Below are 14,286 nucleotides of genomic sequence, written 5' to 3' on the forward strand. Positions count from 1 at the left end.
GGAGATGGTACGCTCGTCTAGCCGATCCTCGTTCTCCGTGTCGATCTCGCTCTCGTCCTCTCTCTCTCTCTGTCTCTCTGTCTCTCGAGTGGCCCGTCGTCGACGCCGAACGTTTTCAGCCGAAAAAAGTAGCGCACGACACGACACGCGCCCCGTCTACGTGATAATTAATATTAATGTGGCATGCGTTTCAGCCGAGTCAGCCAACCGTGCACGTACATCGCGCGCGCGTTGCGCTCCTCTTTTAGTTTTCTCTCCTCTCCTCTTCGCCCATTTCGCGTTGCCGCGAGGCCAATGGAATCGATGAACTCGCGAAGCACGCGAAAAACCAGTAGCTACTCCACTGTCCATTGGACACGACGACCGTCTTCTTTCTTTTCTCTCTACCCTCGAGCAAAGCTACGTCCTTCTCTCTCTCTTGAAAACAACGACGGAAACGGACGGCGTGCGATCTGTACGCGGTTTTTACGCGCCTGACCGGCATCGTCGGCGCCCTTCGCCGCCCAGCAGGCGTTCGAGGGGAAAATGTGCCTCGATAGCATTACGCGAGGGCCGTGAACGTACATACAAGCCACGGTTTAGGCGAACCGTCTCTTTTGTTCGCCCGCGTCGTTCCTTCCCTTCCTTTTTCGCTCCTCTTTTTCCTTTTGCTTACAATAGCTGTGTGCCGGGGGACACGCGCTCGTGGTGACGCGGTCACGCCATAACCCGGAAGCCGCTCTCTCTCTCTTTTTCTACTTGTCTTTCTGTTTCTCTTCTGCTTGCTCGCAGAAAGAAGGGCCCACCGAGGCTCGTAAAGACAAAAATCGGCTCTCTTATCGTTGGATAAATTTATCGTCACGACTACGCCAACCTTTAGCTACACGGTAGGAGGGAACACGAGCCACCGAAACCAAAGATACGAGTCGAGGGGAAGGCGCTTCTATATCGCCGCCTGGATTGTCCGGCCTCGGGCAACGGCACACATTCCGTGTTCGCCACTTATTTCTCGACGGTTCTCCTTCGCCTAACCTACACGCACCCCTACCTGTACGCACGCACGCACGCACGCACGCACGATACGCTGCTCGCGCTTTAGTAAATTGCCGTCGTTGCGGTCCGATGGTGTACTCGAGAATAAATCGCCGAACGACGAAATACGTATTAATTCTTTGGGAAAAGTTCAGCCGAATATACGCTGGCGGCAAATACATGATAAAATAGGAGTATAGAAGCGGTCACCTGCGCTTCGACGTCCCTCGAAGTTCGACCTCGGGCCTCGAACGAAACGATCGATCCGTTTCAGAAAAATTAAATAGCTCGCTGAAATTACGGCAACTCGTTGTACAGCAGCGATCTGCGCCAATTGCCAACACGTATTATCCGGCGTTGATCTTACTACTGTAAAGAGATAAAAAGCTGGAAAGAAAGTTGTTCGACGCTTTATTTGCGAATAAAGCACGCGACGGCTTCGATCGCTTGAAAGGTAAAGATGCACGGACGAGATGACGTTGCCGAATATTCGCTCGATTTCCAAATGGACATCCGCCGATTCCAACGCCACTTTGTCGCAATATTACAATCGTACGACACGACGTCCGACTTTATCGAGTCTGTTTTATCGTTGTTTTACACCTGTTACGATCGCCTGTGCTTTCGAGGCACAACACTCGCGATCGTTAACCTAGTCCGCGATCGTTGGCGGAACGTACGGAGGAGGAAACGCGCGGAACAAACTCGAAATCGGTATGGCAAATATCATCGATGGTCGTCGCAGACGTACCAGCCACGTTCGTACGTTACGGATAGCGTAACGTGGATAAACGGAGAAGGAGGCTCTACGTTCCTCGCGAGAAGAAAATAACAGATTCGCAGGATGGTTAATCGTAATCGCATAATGAAAACGTTAATGTCGACTGACGGTAGCGCGGTCGCGTGAAACTCATCCGAACGCGATAATACAAGGACGGCCTTTAGCTTTCCGTGTCTCCGGCCCCCTTTGAAGGAGCGCTTTAATTCGCGATAAGTACGTAAGGGGGAATTTAACTGGTGGCGTGACCAGATACGAGTTAACTGCCTACCTGGCCGAACAACCACTATATAGGATAAGATAACGACTTCTCGGACGTCCGTCCGGCCAACGTTCTCTCTATCGGGCAACAATTTCGCTCGGCCAATCGGTCGCGCGTTTGTGATCCGGAACACGAGGAATTCTTTTATTCTCGCGTTCCCGCGCTCCGATCGCCTCCGATCGAACGATTCTGTCAAAGAATTCCTGGAATCGTTGCGAGCCAACCATGGGAGAAATATGCGCGAAGGTGTGTGACAGGATACAATCGTATACCACGCTTGTTGCTACCTTCGTAATTACAGTTCCCGGTAATCGAATCATCCAAAGTGGCGATACTCGGTGGCATTCGTGTTTTCCACTTAATTTTATCCGACGAAACTCTTATCCGTTTTCCATGCAGTTTCGCGGCTACGAATTCGTTCGGTTCGTTATTTAAAGTTCGTACGTACAATTTTCACAGCGTTTATTTTAGATCTACGTTGTACGATTTACTAGAGCATTATTTCACTTCTTGGCTTTCTGAAAAGATTAAATTCGAATCGGTTCGTGCTGTGATTAAAAGTGAATGCACAAGTGATTTAAGCTAGCTTTAAACATTTTCATTCAAGTTTCGGATGAATTGCCTGGTTTGGATGTTCTTCGGCGAAATGAACTCTGTGAAACGAATCTGGCTGATGTAATATCCCATGGTAATTAATTAATTGCGGTATACACGAGCGATTATGTATCGAATAATAATTCCACCGACCAAAGAAAATTTATTATTTACAATTTGCCGTTATAGTTGAAAAAGAGAGATTGTTCGACGGGATTCTACATCGACGATGCCACGATACAGTTTATATATACGATGTTACGAAACTGACCTCTAGCTTTCAACCCCTAGGTTTCAACCCCTAGGTTATCTCTGAATTCCTTGTGTTTCTTCGTTTGTTTAAAAAAAAAAAGAAAAAGAAAAAAAACAACAGAGAAGGGAAAAGAAGAAGAAGAAGAAGGAAAAGAAAAGAAAAAGAAAATGATTCACCAACCGGCGCATATAATTACACGCTCGACGTATAAAAAATGGCTCGTGAATCGTCGCTCGTTACGAATTGACCGAGAGGGGAGAGCGAATTACGCGCGTCTATGCGAATAAAACGCTTTTAAACGGTAAGCCTTTTCGCGGCGAAGCATTCGGAAGCAGAGTAAAAAACGTCTAAGGGAGAACTATCTTTGTATCGCGGTTGCTGCGTTTCACCATTCTCCGCCGACCGCGAATTTTTCAGCTCGTGACGATATTGTGCGACGACGGAAATCGGAATAGAGCCCGGTGCGTTTCCGGACGAAAAACGGAACTCAATGAGTATCGCTCTCTCGTTACCGTGCCAATTAATCTTGCTTGCCTTGAATCACAGGTAAATTGGCTTTTACGATTTCGACGAATCGAGGCGGAATTCGAGGACGGAGCTTCTCTAACCGGAGCACTAGAGACGGACAAAGCATCTCGTACATAGACGCGGGATACGATCGTATCGCTGCACACGCTGGTCCGATGTTTGAAAAAGAAGAAAAGGAAGCTAGTGGTGCGCGTTTAGCGCATCCAACGGGAAATCGTGACGCACGTCGTCAAAACGAGGCGACGTTGTCCCGTTTTGACGAGACGACGATGAACGTATAGTTCATAGATAAAATGCAAAGTCTTTTGTTCTTTTGGGATAAACCGGCTATTTGAAATTCGCATTCTTGCACTCGAATATATGCGCACAGAGCGCGCTCGAGTAATCGACGAGGGACCGATACGACGTGAAAAAACAAATCGAAAATATAGAACGAAACTTTTTCACGTGGCGCTTCGTTCCGCAGGAAATTATTTTTGGAATTTTTTGCAAGTACTCGTATACCGTACTAGGCTAATTCTTCATTTAATCCTGTTCCGACTCTATCGTTCTCTACGTTTTTTCATTTATTTGTAGTTGATAAATTTTCATAAATTTCGCGTCAAAAGATTGCTCTTTTTTTGTAATTTAAGAATATGATTTGAAAAATACAAAAGACTGTTTTTTTTTTTTGTGAGAAAACACTACTGTTGAAAGCTTTTTTAACACGAGTACATTCTCCGTTTGATACCAGCGGACTTGTGTTTGAAACATTTTTCTGGTTCGACTATCGAAACCAGCTATACGTGGGTTATAGGAAATCTACCAAAGAGAACTTTGATGGAACGTTCAACATGCCATGAAACGTCGGTGATTGTTTGAAAATTGGACTACGCTGGACCATAGAAATTCGAGTTAAGACTAGCTGAGAATCCGTCTTATATTCGTTACACGGCTAGAGAATTATCGGTGGTCAGATAGACAAGTTTTGAAAGGTCGATCGCCTATCGCGCAAGCGATAAAACAAACAGAGAATAAAAGGACACGACGGTGATAATGAAAATTCTGATATTTTCATGGTATCGCTTCTGGTAGCAACGATCGTATCGCGTTGCTGGAATTTCGCCTCGGACGTTTCATCGCGGATAGCATTTGCGGACGTTAGGAAGTACCGCGGTAAACGCTAGCTAAACAGCTCTTCGTTAATTTCACTTTGGCGGATTTGGTCCGAAGAATTGGAGAAGGGTACGTCGAAACTGGCGGTTCTCTGCGGCTTTAATTGGAATCCTGGCCGATACCGAATCAACGCTGTGAAGAAAGCTCGTTAGATTAATTTGCGCAAAATTAACGAAGAATCGGTCCTAACGAATTTTAACGTCGATCGTCCTCGTTTTTTTCCGCGACAACCAAGAGAAACGCTCGTACGACAAAGACGTATCCTCTACGTTTAGTTTTTATTTTTTCCACAAATAATCGCCTTATGGCCGTTCGTATACGCTGTTCGGCCGTGCATACCATCGTGCGGATAGCATCGTTGATGACGAAGTGCCTGACGTAGAGGAACAGAAGGCACAGGACGCGATCGCGTAGAGAAAGCGGCGAGTTTGGTGGAGAGCCGACTTGGAGTGGCTATTCAAAGTCGAACCGGCGTGCAATTAATTCCTGAACGCGGAGAAAGCGAATCGAGGCGGCCGATAGGGTGCACTTGTGACCCGCGTCACGATCGTTCGGCCAAAAGCTGAGTAGTCCGGACCCGAACTCGCTTGTCTCGAAACGCCGCGGGCACTCTAATTCAATGGACGATTCCGTTACGTACACCGTAAGCGACGTTATTGTCGTGGCTACGAACCTCTCCAAACCGGACCCCGCAAAGCCAAAACGAGACGTCAAACCTGGCGATTCTGTGCGCGGAGTTATCGATTCGTAGCGAGTCGCGATTCATTCGAAAACTAATTTAACGTTCGTTAATGCACGGATATCAAATTTGCGCCTAATCAAATTTCTTCGGGCAAACGTCATCGTTGCCTTTCTCACGGTTCTCGTCGATCGATTTTTCATCGATGGAATCACGCTCGATGAACCATTGGAAACGCGTATACACGAGCAACGTAGTCGCGTTAACTCGAGATAACGATACGTAATCGAAAGCCGTCTATGCGTTAAAAAGTATCGCTTTGAAGGGAACGTACGAGCACGCGAGACACGGTATCGCGTAGAAGCTTAAGTCGAAGTTTTCATCGACGAAACTGCTGATCGAAGTATAACTGGAAGGATAAAACAAACGGCGAGATGCAAATCGATACAGCCACGCTGCCAGTCCCAAACGAGTACGCCGCTTGCTATGTACCTTTGAAGCGCGAGGACCGAATGGCGGTCGAGTCCCTGTGCAGCCCAACGGCGATAATTTGCAATTCGCATTTAAAACACGGCCGTGTGTCGGCTTTTTCGTGTTGGCCAGTCGCGCGTCGTAACGCGTACCATCGCGATTAAAGAGTCCTTCCACGTTTACGTAATTTGCACACGGAACTGACGCGCTTGGCATTTCCAAGTCCATTAAGATCATAGTCCGGGTAATTAGAAGGACAATGTATCTTGGTTCGTGAGTGGTGGATTAAGCGGTACAACCGTGGAAGAGATTAACCACTGGGAACGGTTCTTTCCAGCACGGTAACTTATAAGCCAGCCACGTACGCGAAACGTCCTGGGCTCGCGGGCCGAAGTTACGTTGTGTAGAAATTCCGCTTACGAAAGAAAAGAAAAAGAAGGAAAGAAGCAAAAAAAAAAGAGAGAAAGAGAAAAAGAAAAAAGGAAAAGGAAAAGAAAAAAAGGAAACGCGATGGGACGAAACAGAGAATCGTACTCGGTTGAGGCTCGCCTCGAAATCACGTTAGGACGTACGAAAAATTGCGTCTCTCCGAAGGAAATAATTCAAGCAAACTCACCTGCCGGTCTCTGTGCACTGCTCGCGTAACGATACATTACGGACGGTATATTTTACGATCCAGAGAAAGGCCGGCCCTCCGTGGAATAGCCACGCGTACCGTCACCGTCGTAAAATATCGCACGAGCTTAATTAAACGCAAACCCCTTTGAACCGAGCACCGAGCGCTAGACAGAGTCTCGTTCTCTCGGTTCTGCTCGGTAGCTCAGCGACTCCGCCGTACTGGCCACTCCACCAATCGGATTCGCCAAACGTACCACGTTCCTTCTTTCTATTTACCTACTTATTTATATTTATCGTTACGTGTCGTTTATAGTTTGTTCGCGGCAACCGTATCCGATGGAATTTCTTCCGGGTACCTCTCTAGCAGGGAGGACCATGGGAAAGCGAAGAAGAAAGAAAGAAAGGAAAGCGGCCACAAAGGACAGTACAATGGAGTTTGCGGAGCATTGTTTGAACATCTAGTACAATCCACTCGCGTCCTCCGTGCCCCGCCTCTCTTGGTCATTCGATCGAGCCACAACTTTCCAAGCTTTTCTTCGTTGCACTAAGTAATAGTCGGTGGCTGGAGTCAAGTCGAACACGGGTCGACTCGAAGGTCGCCGCGAGATTTTATCATAGGAATGTCATTCGGGACAGAGTGGCGTTCAGAGTGCCGGTTTTTTAATGCTTTCATTGTGCGCTTCTCAGTAGGTCAAGCGTTCGCCGGCATTTCAATCGAAAGAGATCCTCACCAACGGTCGCAAAGATGCCGTCGCCGGCTAGCGAGCATGCGCTAGATCTCCCGCTTCTTTAACTTTCGGCTAGTCCTTGCATCAATCCCATCTTTCCAAAGTTAGAAGACCAAAGGGGCAAATATGGCTTCCGCCGGTGTCTGGAAAAAAAAAAGAAAAAAAAAATTTGTTTCCTCTTTCTGTTACAGTGACTGGGCTGAAGCTGCTTTACATAAGCGTCCCGCCGTACTCCTTTAGGGGCCAGAGTGCGCTTCTCGAGTGCAGGTAAGAGTACTCGGACGTGGTGCAACGTCGTCGTCGTCGAGCGGTGTCGTTTTCAAAGAGATTCTCGCTGGTCCTTCCGCGTCTCTTTTTTCGATCGATCGACCGACGACGATCGATCGTACAGACGTCGTACGTTCGGCTGTGTACCCGCCGAAGCAATCGCGCGGAGACAAAAACGGCTGACACGCAAAGACGATCAACGAGAAAGTTATTAATTGACGTTGCTAATTGGAAGATATCGCTTCTCGCGTAGCGTCGCGTTCGCTACGACGATCCGCGCGATGCTGACAGGTGTCGCAACGCTTGCGAACGATGGCGTAGGAACCGTTGGCATTTCTCGTCCGACTCGACGTCGCGTCGTCACGCGCCAGTCTCCCATAACGATTCTACTTTGCTGGCGACGCTTTCAATGCACGCGAGATAAATCGATTCGCGGTCATCCAGCGAATAAATCCCTGGAAAACGACAAAGCCGTTGGAGTCGGACGCGAGCGATCGAGTGGTCCGATACGAGTGGGAACCGCAACGAAGAAACGCGAAGACGGGTCGGGCGATTTTTCTCTCTTATTTACAGCAAGGGAAACCAGACGAGAAGAACTCGTAAAGACATCGATAAGATGCCAGCCAATAACGTATCGAGTTTACGCTTAGCGTCCGAGCGAGACGGTAAATAAGATTAAAAATAAGACGAGAAGAAGAGGATGGATCGGTAATCCCTTGGAGCTAGGAATCTCGATATCTTTCCGCTCTCTCCTCGCGCTTTATTTATTTATACTCGCAATATCGTAGACCGCAATCCGAGCCGGAAAGCTTCCTCTTACCTTCTCTGTTGGGGTTCTCGCCTGAAAAAGATGCTTCCCGAGGCATCCGCGCGCGTACAATCTTCGACTCTCGCGAGATCTCTTTCGAATTCGTTCGCGGAACCCTGGCCCCTCTGCCTTGCGCGTCCGCTTCGTGGCGTCCCTGTGCCTTCTCCTCTTCCGGTTACGCTGCGATCTTGCGGATTTCACGAACAGCCACGAGGGTTTCTGGTTGAATAAGGGCCGAGTCGCTTCCAACTATAGGGAAGTTTCGTTCCGTTGTCTATTGCCTGGAACACCAATTCGAACGCCTAACTCGAACGATCGTTTCGCTCTCCGGTGAACGCGAGTTGGAACGCGCAGCCCGTAGTAGCGTCAACTGCGTCGATCATCGTAGCGGTCCGTTCTCCCCGTCTTCGTCGGGGTTGTCGTATGGCCGATAATTGCGCGAGTCCGGTAGTTAGCGCGGAATCAAAGTTTCTTCCGTTTCTAGGAAACGACGGGTCTCGGCGAATCTCTGTTAACGAATCTCGATTGACCACGATTCATAGGCGAAGACGATGCGAGGCATCCGAGTGCTTGGCTACCGGCGTTGCTCCATCCTTTCTTCCTCTTTATCTTTATTTCGTCGTTTATTAAAATCCAGCTCGAAGCTTCAGACGCGTAAACGAATACTCGAAACGGATATAATCGATGTCTTCCGACCTTTGCCGAACGACCGTATTTTTAGTACGTGATCGATCAGAGATTCGGATAACGGTAGACAACAGCAGTCGCGTAAATAGCGCCTAACGAATCGTTAGCCGAACGCCGGCTATAGATTTTAGAACTGGTCGAGAGTCGGTTAATACGAGAAGCGTTTGTGAGAAAATCGTAGAATGGTCGTAAAATGTTTGCAAACATGTTTACTGGCGAGTACGCGCCTTAACGGTTACTACAGCCAACTAAACCCTGTGAAACTTCCGCAGAGTTGACCAAACTGCCGTTCATTCCCATACCAGACGACATCTATTCCCCTTCCAGAGACAGAACGCGCTGAAGGAGCGACGCGAGGCAGGGCACGAGGCTTTAAGACCCTAAGAGGCATAAACTTTCCACGGGAGTTTCAAACATCATAGGGTCGTCGATAGGACAGAGTTTCGAACAGCGTTGTCTTCGCCGCTTTGACAAAATCATACAGAGTAGCAGAACACACGGTATAACGCGAGAGTATCGAGGAACATGCGACGAGAGAGAAGCCGAATAGATAAATTTCGCGGTGTGATTTCGTATTTGTAATCGGGTTGGATTAAAAGCTCGATCGATTCTCGAGATGTGAAACCTCGAAGCTCTAAATTACGAGAAACAGCGATCTGGTATCTGTTTTATCGCGGAAAACGCGTGCGACCGATCGTAATAGTAAAAACAAGGTCCCGCTGACCATCCCGTAAGACGTTGAAGCCTGTGAGGTAGGTCGGTAACTGTAGGTGCGCGTGCGAGATTCGATCGCGGAAATAGGAAGACGATATTAAAACGTTAAACATTATGCTCCGCTTTAAACGATGATATCTCAGGAATGGAAAGTCGTAACAGTATAAAACTGAAATCGTTTTAAAGAAGAGAGTTTCCCGTTTCCCGCGAGCTTATTACCATAGCGAAGATACGAAGAACTTTGGAATAATAATCGTACAAAGTTTCGGCCACTTTAATACGTTATCCGCAAGCTTGAAAATACGCGTATCGTAACGAAATACATTATTCCATTACTTGCGAATTAATGTTGCGCGATAGTACTGGTAAATACTTTTAACTTGAACGGTAATGTGCTACATGTAAATTAGCATGATACCTGGCTTGTTTTCGATACGATAGATAGAGAATACGGTAGAAATATCGATCATTCGTATTAATTTCTCTGTTGATTTATACGGATTGTTTTCGGACCCGTACTAAAACACGAAAGAGTGGTATAAATCTACATGAAAAAATAAATCGAAAATGTGGAGTGACGTTTTATCGTAGCGTTATTTTGGAATAAATCGATAATAAAAATCTGTCGAGTACAAGTACATTTACACGTGATCCGGCGCGTTATGCCCGCGTACATAACGACGCGTGTCGATGTAACGCATGCTTGAAATACCGTTTGTATTTATCGAATACCGAGTAACGAGAAACGAGATACAAACGTATATATTACACGATAATTTTATTTATTAGTATTTAAAATCGTGGAAAATGATTTACTTTTCCGCCTACTTTTTTTGCTCTGCGCATTGACAAAATGACAGATGCTGAAGGTCTGAATCGAATATGCAAGAAAAATTAGTCTACGTTGTATCTCGAGTGCAGCGTGCGTGTAACCGACGAATCTCGAACATCGACTTACTCGGAGACGAGTTTTCGTACGAAAAAAAAAAAAAAAGAAAAAATTCTATAGCTTCGATTCGATCTTTCGATGTACGTTGTCGCAAAACGAAGCTAACGCTCGTTAACCGCGTACCAATTATCTGAGAATATTTTGAAAGTTTTCAAGATTTATTACACATATTTTGCACAAAAGTTGTCTCGTTAGGGCTTGTGCTGTGGAAACTAGCGAGTGTCTCGTGACTCACAGACAAGTGCGTACATCCGTCTCCTTCTCGATCGTATCGCCGAACCCTTTGTCGTAACGCGAGTTAAATAATCGTTAAAAGTCATAGCGAACATCGAAATACACTTTGAAAAAGATGGAACCAACGACCGTGGTCGTGGATTAACCGTGTAACGTGTCCTCGATGATATTTCGTGGATCCTTAAGCTGCGCGCGCGTGCCACCATGTTAATTAAGACGTAATGAAATTATGGTGCCAGCGTTGCGCGTCCTACAATTACGGCTAGTCGGAATATGCATTCTAATTAGTGGCGCGGACTCAACGACTTTTCACGAAGAAAATAAGGTCGACCGTTGGGTATCGCGCGCGCCTGCATTTCTAGTGGGTACTTGTTTTCACGAGCAATGTAAGAAACAGCGAGCAATTGCCGAGTTGACTTTGATTTCGAGGGGAAAATCGATTTTCGCGAACGTGTCGTCGACCTAGACCGCGAGATCGCTCGATAATATCCAACGAGACGGACGCGTCGAACCAAATTGCACCCGTTGATCGGCGGAAAACCGATCGATCGAATCAACGCGTTGATCCCACCCGCGTAGCCAGCCAGCTGCCGAGCAAAATCCCAAGATTAATTCACAGAACGCGAAGCCGTGCGCGAGATAGAGCTTTTTTCAATTTTCCACGCTTCTCTCGCGTCTTAAGCGTTATTTTACTTCGGACCAATGCTCGCGTCGTATAATATGTACGCGTTATCGATTGTATCTCGGACGCGTCAGAAAATCTATTTAAGCGTCGCGAAATCGCGAGGAAGAAGAAAAGGACGAGAAACGGAGAAAAAAGTCGTAACGCGAGTTGTCGAATGGCGTTGCTCGAATTCGCGAATCGGTCGTGCGTTATCGAATTATAAAGTTGAGAAGCAAAATTCGTCAGTTAGAGTGGCATATCCTGCGCGCCGCCGGCACGTATCCTCCAACAGACTCTATCGAACTATTACGTTTTGAAACTCAATAACTTGAGAACAGCGAACCGGCGTAACGTTGCGATATTGAATTGAAACTTTTTCGCTATTCTTGTATTTTGATCGATCGATTTAGCCCGCCTCCCCCAGAGATTAAAAATATCGCCTCGTTGCTTTTGACATCGAGGTACGGATTATCCTCGGGCGTTGGGATCTCGAAGCGATTTCGCTGGCGAAGAAGACGCGTGTATACCGAGCGACGCGCCCCTCGAAACAATTTAAGCTTATCCAATATAAAATATTCATCTATTTTCTACCGCTTTAAAATTATAACTCGACCCAGTTGCCAGAAACGCGTTGTACGCTGTACGAGATTCGCCGTTGCTTTTTTTAGATTTTAATTTTGTAAGTGGGCAACACCGATACGTAAGTGGCACACCGATAGACGATCGAACGTTATTATCTTGGTTATCGTACGGACGTGGCGACGAAATAGCAAAAAGCACGTGAGATCCGTGTAATCGGAGTGCGAGCTCCGCGATACGTCGAGACATTAGGAACGAGGAAAAGGTGTGAAAGAACCTTGGCGCGGTAGGTCTTTCCGCTCTGCGACCGAGAGTCCAGAGTCTCGCAACTTTCCGTTCTTCCCAGGTGTTTACCAGCCAAACGAACGTACTCTTCTCGACTCTTCGTTCTTACGTTTAGTCGTCGTCTCCTTCCGCTCGGTTTCTTTCAAGCGGTGGAACGTGACACGTTCGTCCGGCTCTTTTTCTCGTTCCTCGTGCTCCTGTCAAAACAACCACCAAGTCATTCGTATTCTAATCTCATTCTCCTACTCTTCTGGAATAAGGCTCGCGATAGCTGGTTCATAAACCATAGAAGAGCGAACGAAACAGCGACGGTATCGTTCTCCTCTCGTCCGTCGTTTCTCGATTTTCACGCAGTCACGGTACGACGATCGCCGTCGAGTTTTACAAAGCGAGGCTGGCGCGACATTCTCGACGATAAATACGGTCGACGTCCTGTTTATTCTCGGACGTCTTGGGAGGCGCGTGGAGGATAGGACCTAGCGAAAGTCGTTCGAAAAATCGAAGGAAAAGGAAGGTGGAGCGGCGAGGCGAGAACGGCAACGTGACGATTTGCGTAATTAACGAGGTTCGAAGCTAAATTGACATTCCGCTGGGAGTGTCGCGCGGTACTCAGCATCTTCTGGTACACTCGTAAAATCGATGTGATTTATTCAAAGGAAGCTAGGAGTCGGTACGGTGTCGTGTCCATTGGCAGAGTCGTATTCGATGGAAACGATCGTCGCTTGGTCGAGCAATAGGCGTGGAAACGGGCGAGAGGATGAAAGCGTAGGGTGAGGGAAGGCTGTTCGGGTGTAGAACGCGTCGTTTGTTTGGCTCGGTATCCTCGATTATCCGGGTCGACGTACCGTTTTTCTCGACAGAAGCGACATTCTCTCGCGGAAAAAGGAAAGAGTTGGACGACGAGCGTGTACACCGAGTTCTTTGATATTGGGTGCCAGTCGAGCGCCAGGACGGCAGCATGACGTAGCAAAGAGACGGGGATCGTTTTCCGACGTAGGTATAAATTGCAAATTAGTTTACCGTCCCCAGCGAGCGCTCGGTTGTTGGTTTATCCGGCGCGTCGCCTCTTCTCTTCTCCGTATCCCGCTCCTAACCTCGCTCCGTCCTGTCTCGTTCCGGCAACCCGTTTCAGCTCACCTCGTTTCATTCTCCGTTCCGTTCTCCGTCCTGTTCAATTCCGGTTCGCCTGTTTCGTCCCGTTCCAAACGGCATTCCGAGCGGCTTTAACGGGGCGCGGCGACCAACGACCAAGTTCCTTGGTGATTTCGGCGCGCGAGCAACCGTCCCTCTTCGCCTTCTTGCTCGCACCCGTCGAAATTCCGGGGAATTTCACCGCCACGAAGATCGCGACCGGATTCTTCCGAGCGCGACTAACGCTTCGCAACCGTTCAACGGAATCTTCGAATCGGAAGCAAAGTCCAGAGACGGAGTGTGCGATAGACGATCGTCTGCCACGTTCTACGCCGTTCTACGCCCAGACGCACTCCTTTCTCCTAACTTTTCGAACAGAAGAACGATCGACTTCTCTTCGTTACAAATCTTCCAAGTTTGCGCAACTTGTTGGAATGGCCGGCGAATGGCTGGCGAATGGTAGTCGAAGGCGGAAAAACGCTTTCTCCGAGCTCCGTCTGGGAGCTCCGTCGAACGAGATGATAGAGCGACGTCGGAACGAAGATAGTCGGGCGATTTTCCAACGTCAAGACCGCTTTTATGCGCATACCGGATACGACGTACAGTCGCGATACGTCGAAGCTTCAGACCCGCCGCCGCTGCACCGAAACTCTCTCCGCTGCGAACAATGGGGTGCCCGGTGGATATAAAGCAGCTTCCCTCTTGCGCGTTCTACCGCGACTCGCAAATCCGACACGCGATAATTTGATCAAAGAACAGAGAAATTTGCCTGGCGCGCGGTCCTCTACACCGTCGCTGTAGCTCGTTGACGAGCGGATACCGTGAGCGCACGTGCATACTCGACGAATCGAATCGAATCGGATGGAATCGAGTCGAAACAAAAGATTTCCG

General features: G+C 47.9%; 1 protein-coding gene across 2 annotated transcripts in view; it reads left to right on the plus strand.

Moving 5' to 3' along the window:
- The window catches only part of LOC132913185 (uncharacterized), a 46,319-nt gene that overhangs the window by 12,724 nt on the left and 19,309 nt on the right, over positions 1-14,286 (plus strand). For both annotated transcript variants that reach the window (XM_060971251.1, XM_060971250.1), the window contains one exon: positions 7,269-7,344. In XM_060971251.1, the coding sequence (XP_060827234.1) occupies positions 7,269-7,344 (76 nt within the window). The remainder of the gene's footprint in view (positions 1-7,268; positions 7,345-14,286) is intronic.

The sequence above is a fragment of the Bombus pascuorum genome, chromosome 13 (assembly GCF_905332965.1).
Source record: "Bombus pascuorum chromosome 13, iyBomPasc1.1, whole genome shotgun sequence".
In the NCBI taxonomy this organism is placed as follows: Eukaryota; Metazoa; Arthropoda; class Insecta; order Hymenoptera; family Apidae; genus Bombus; species Bombus pascuorum.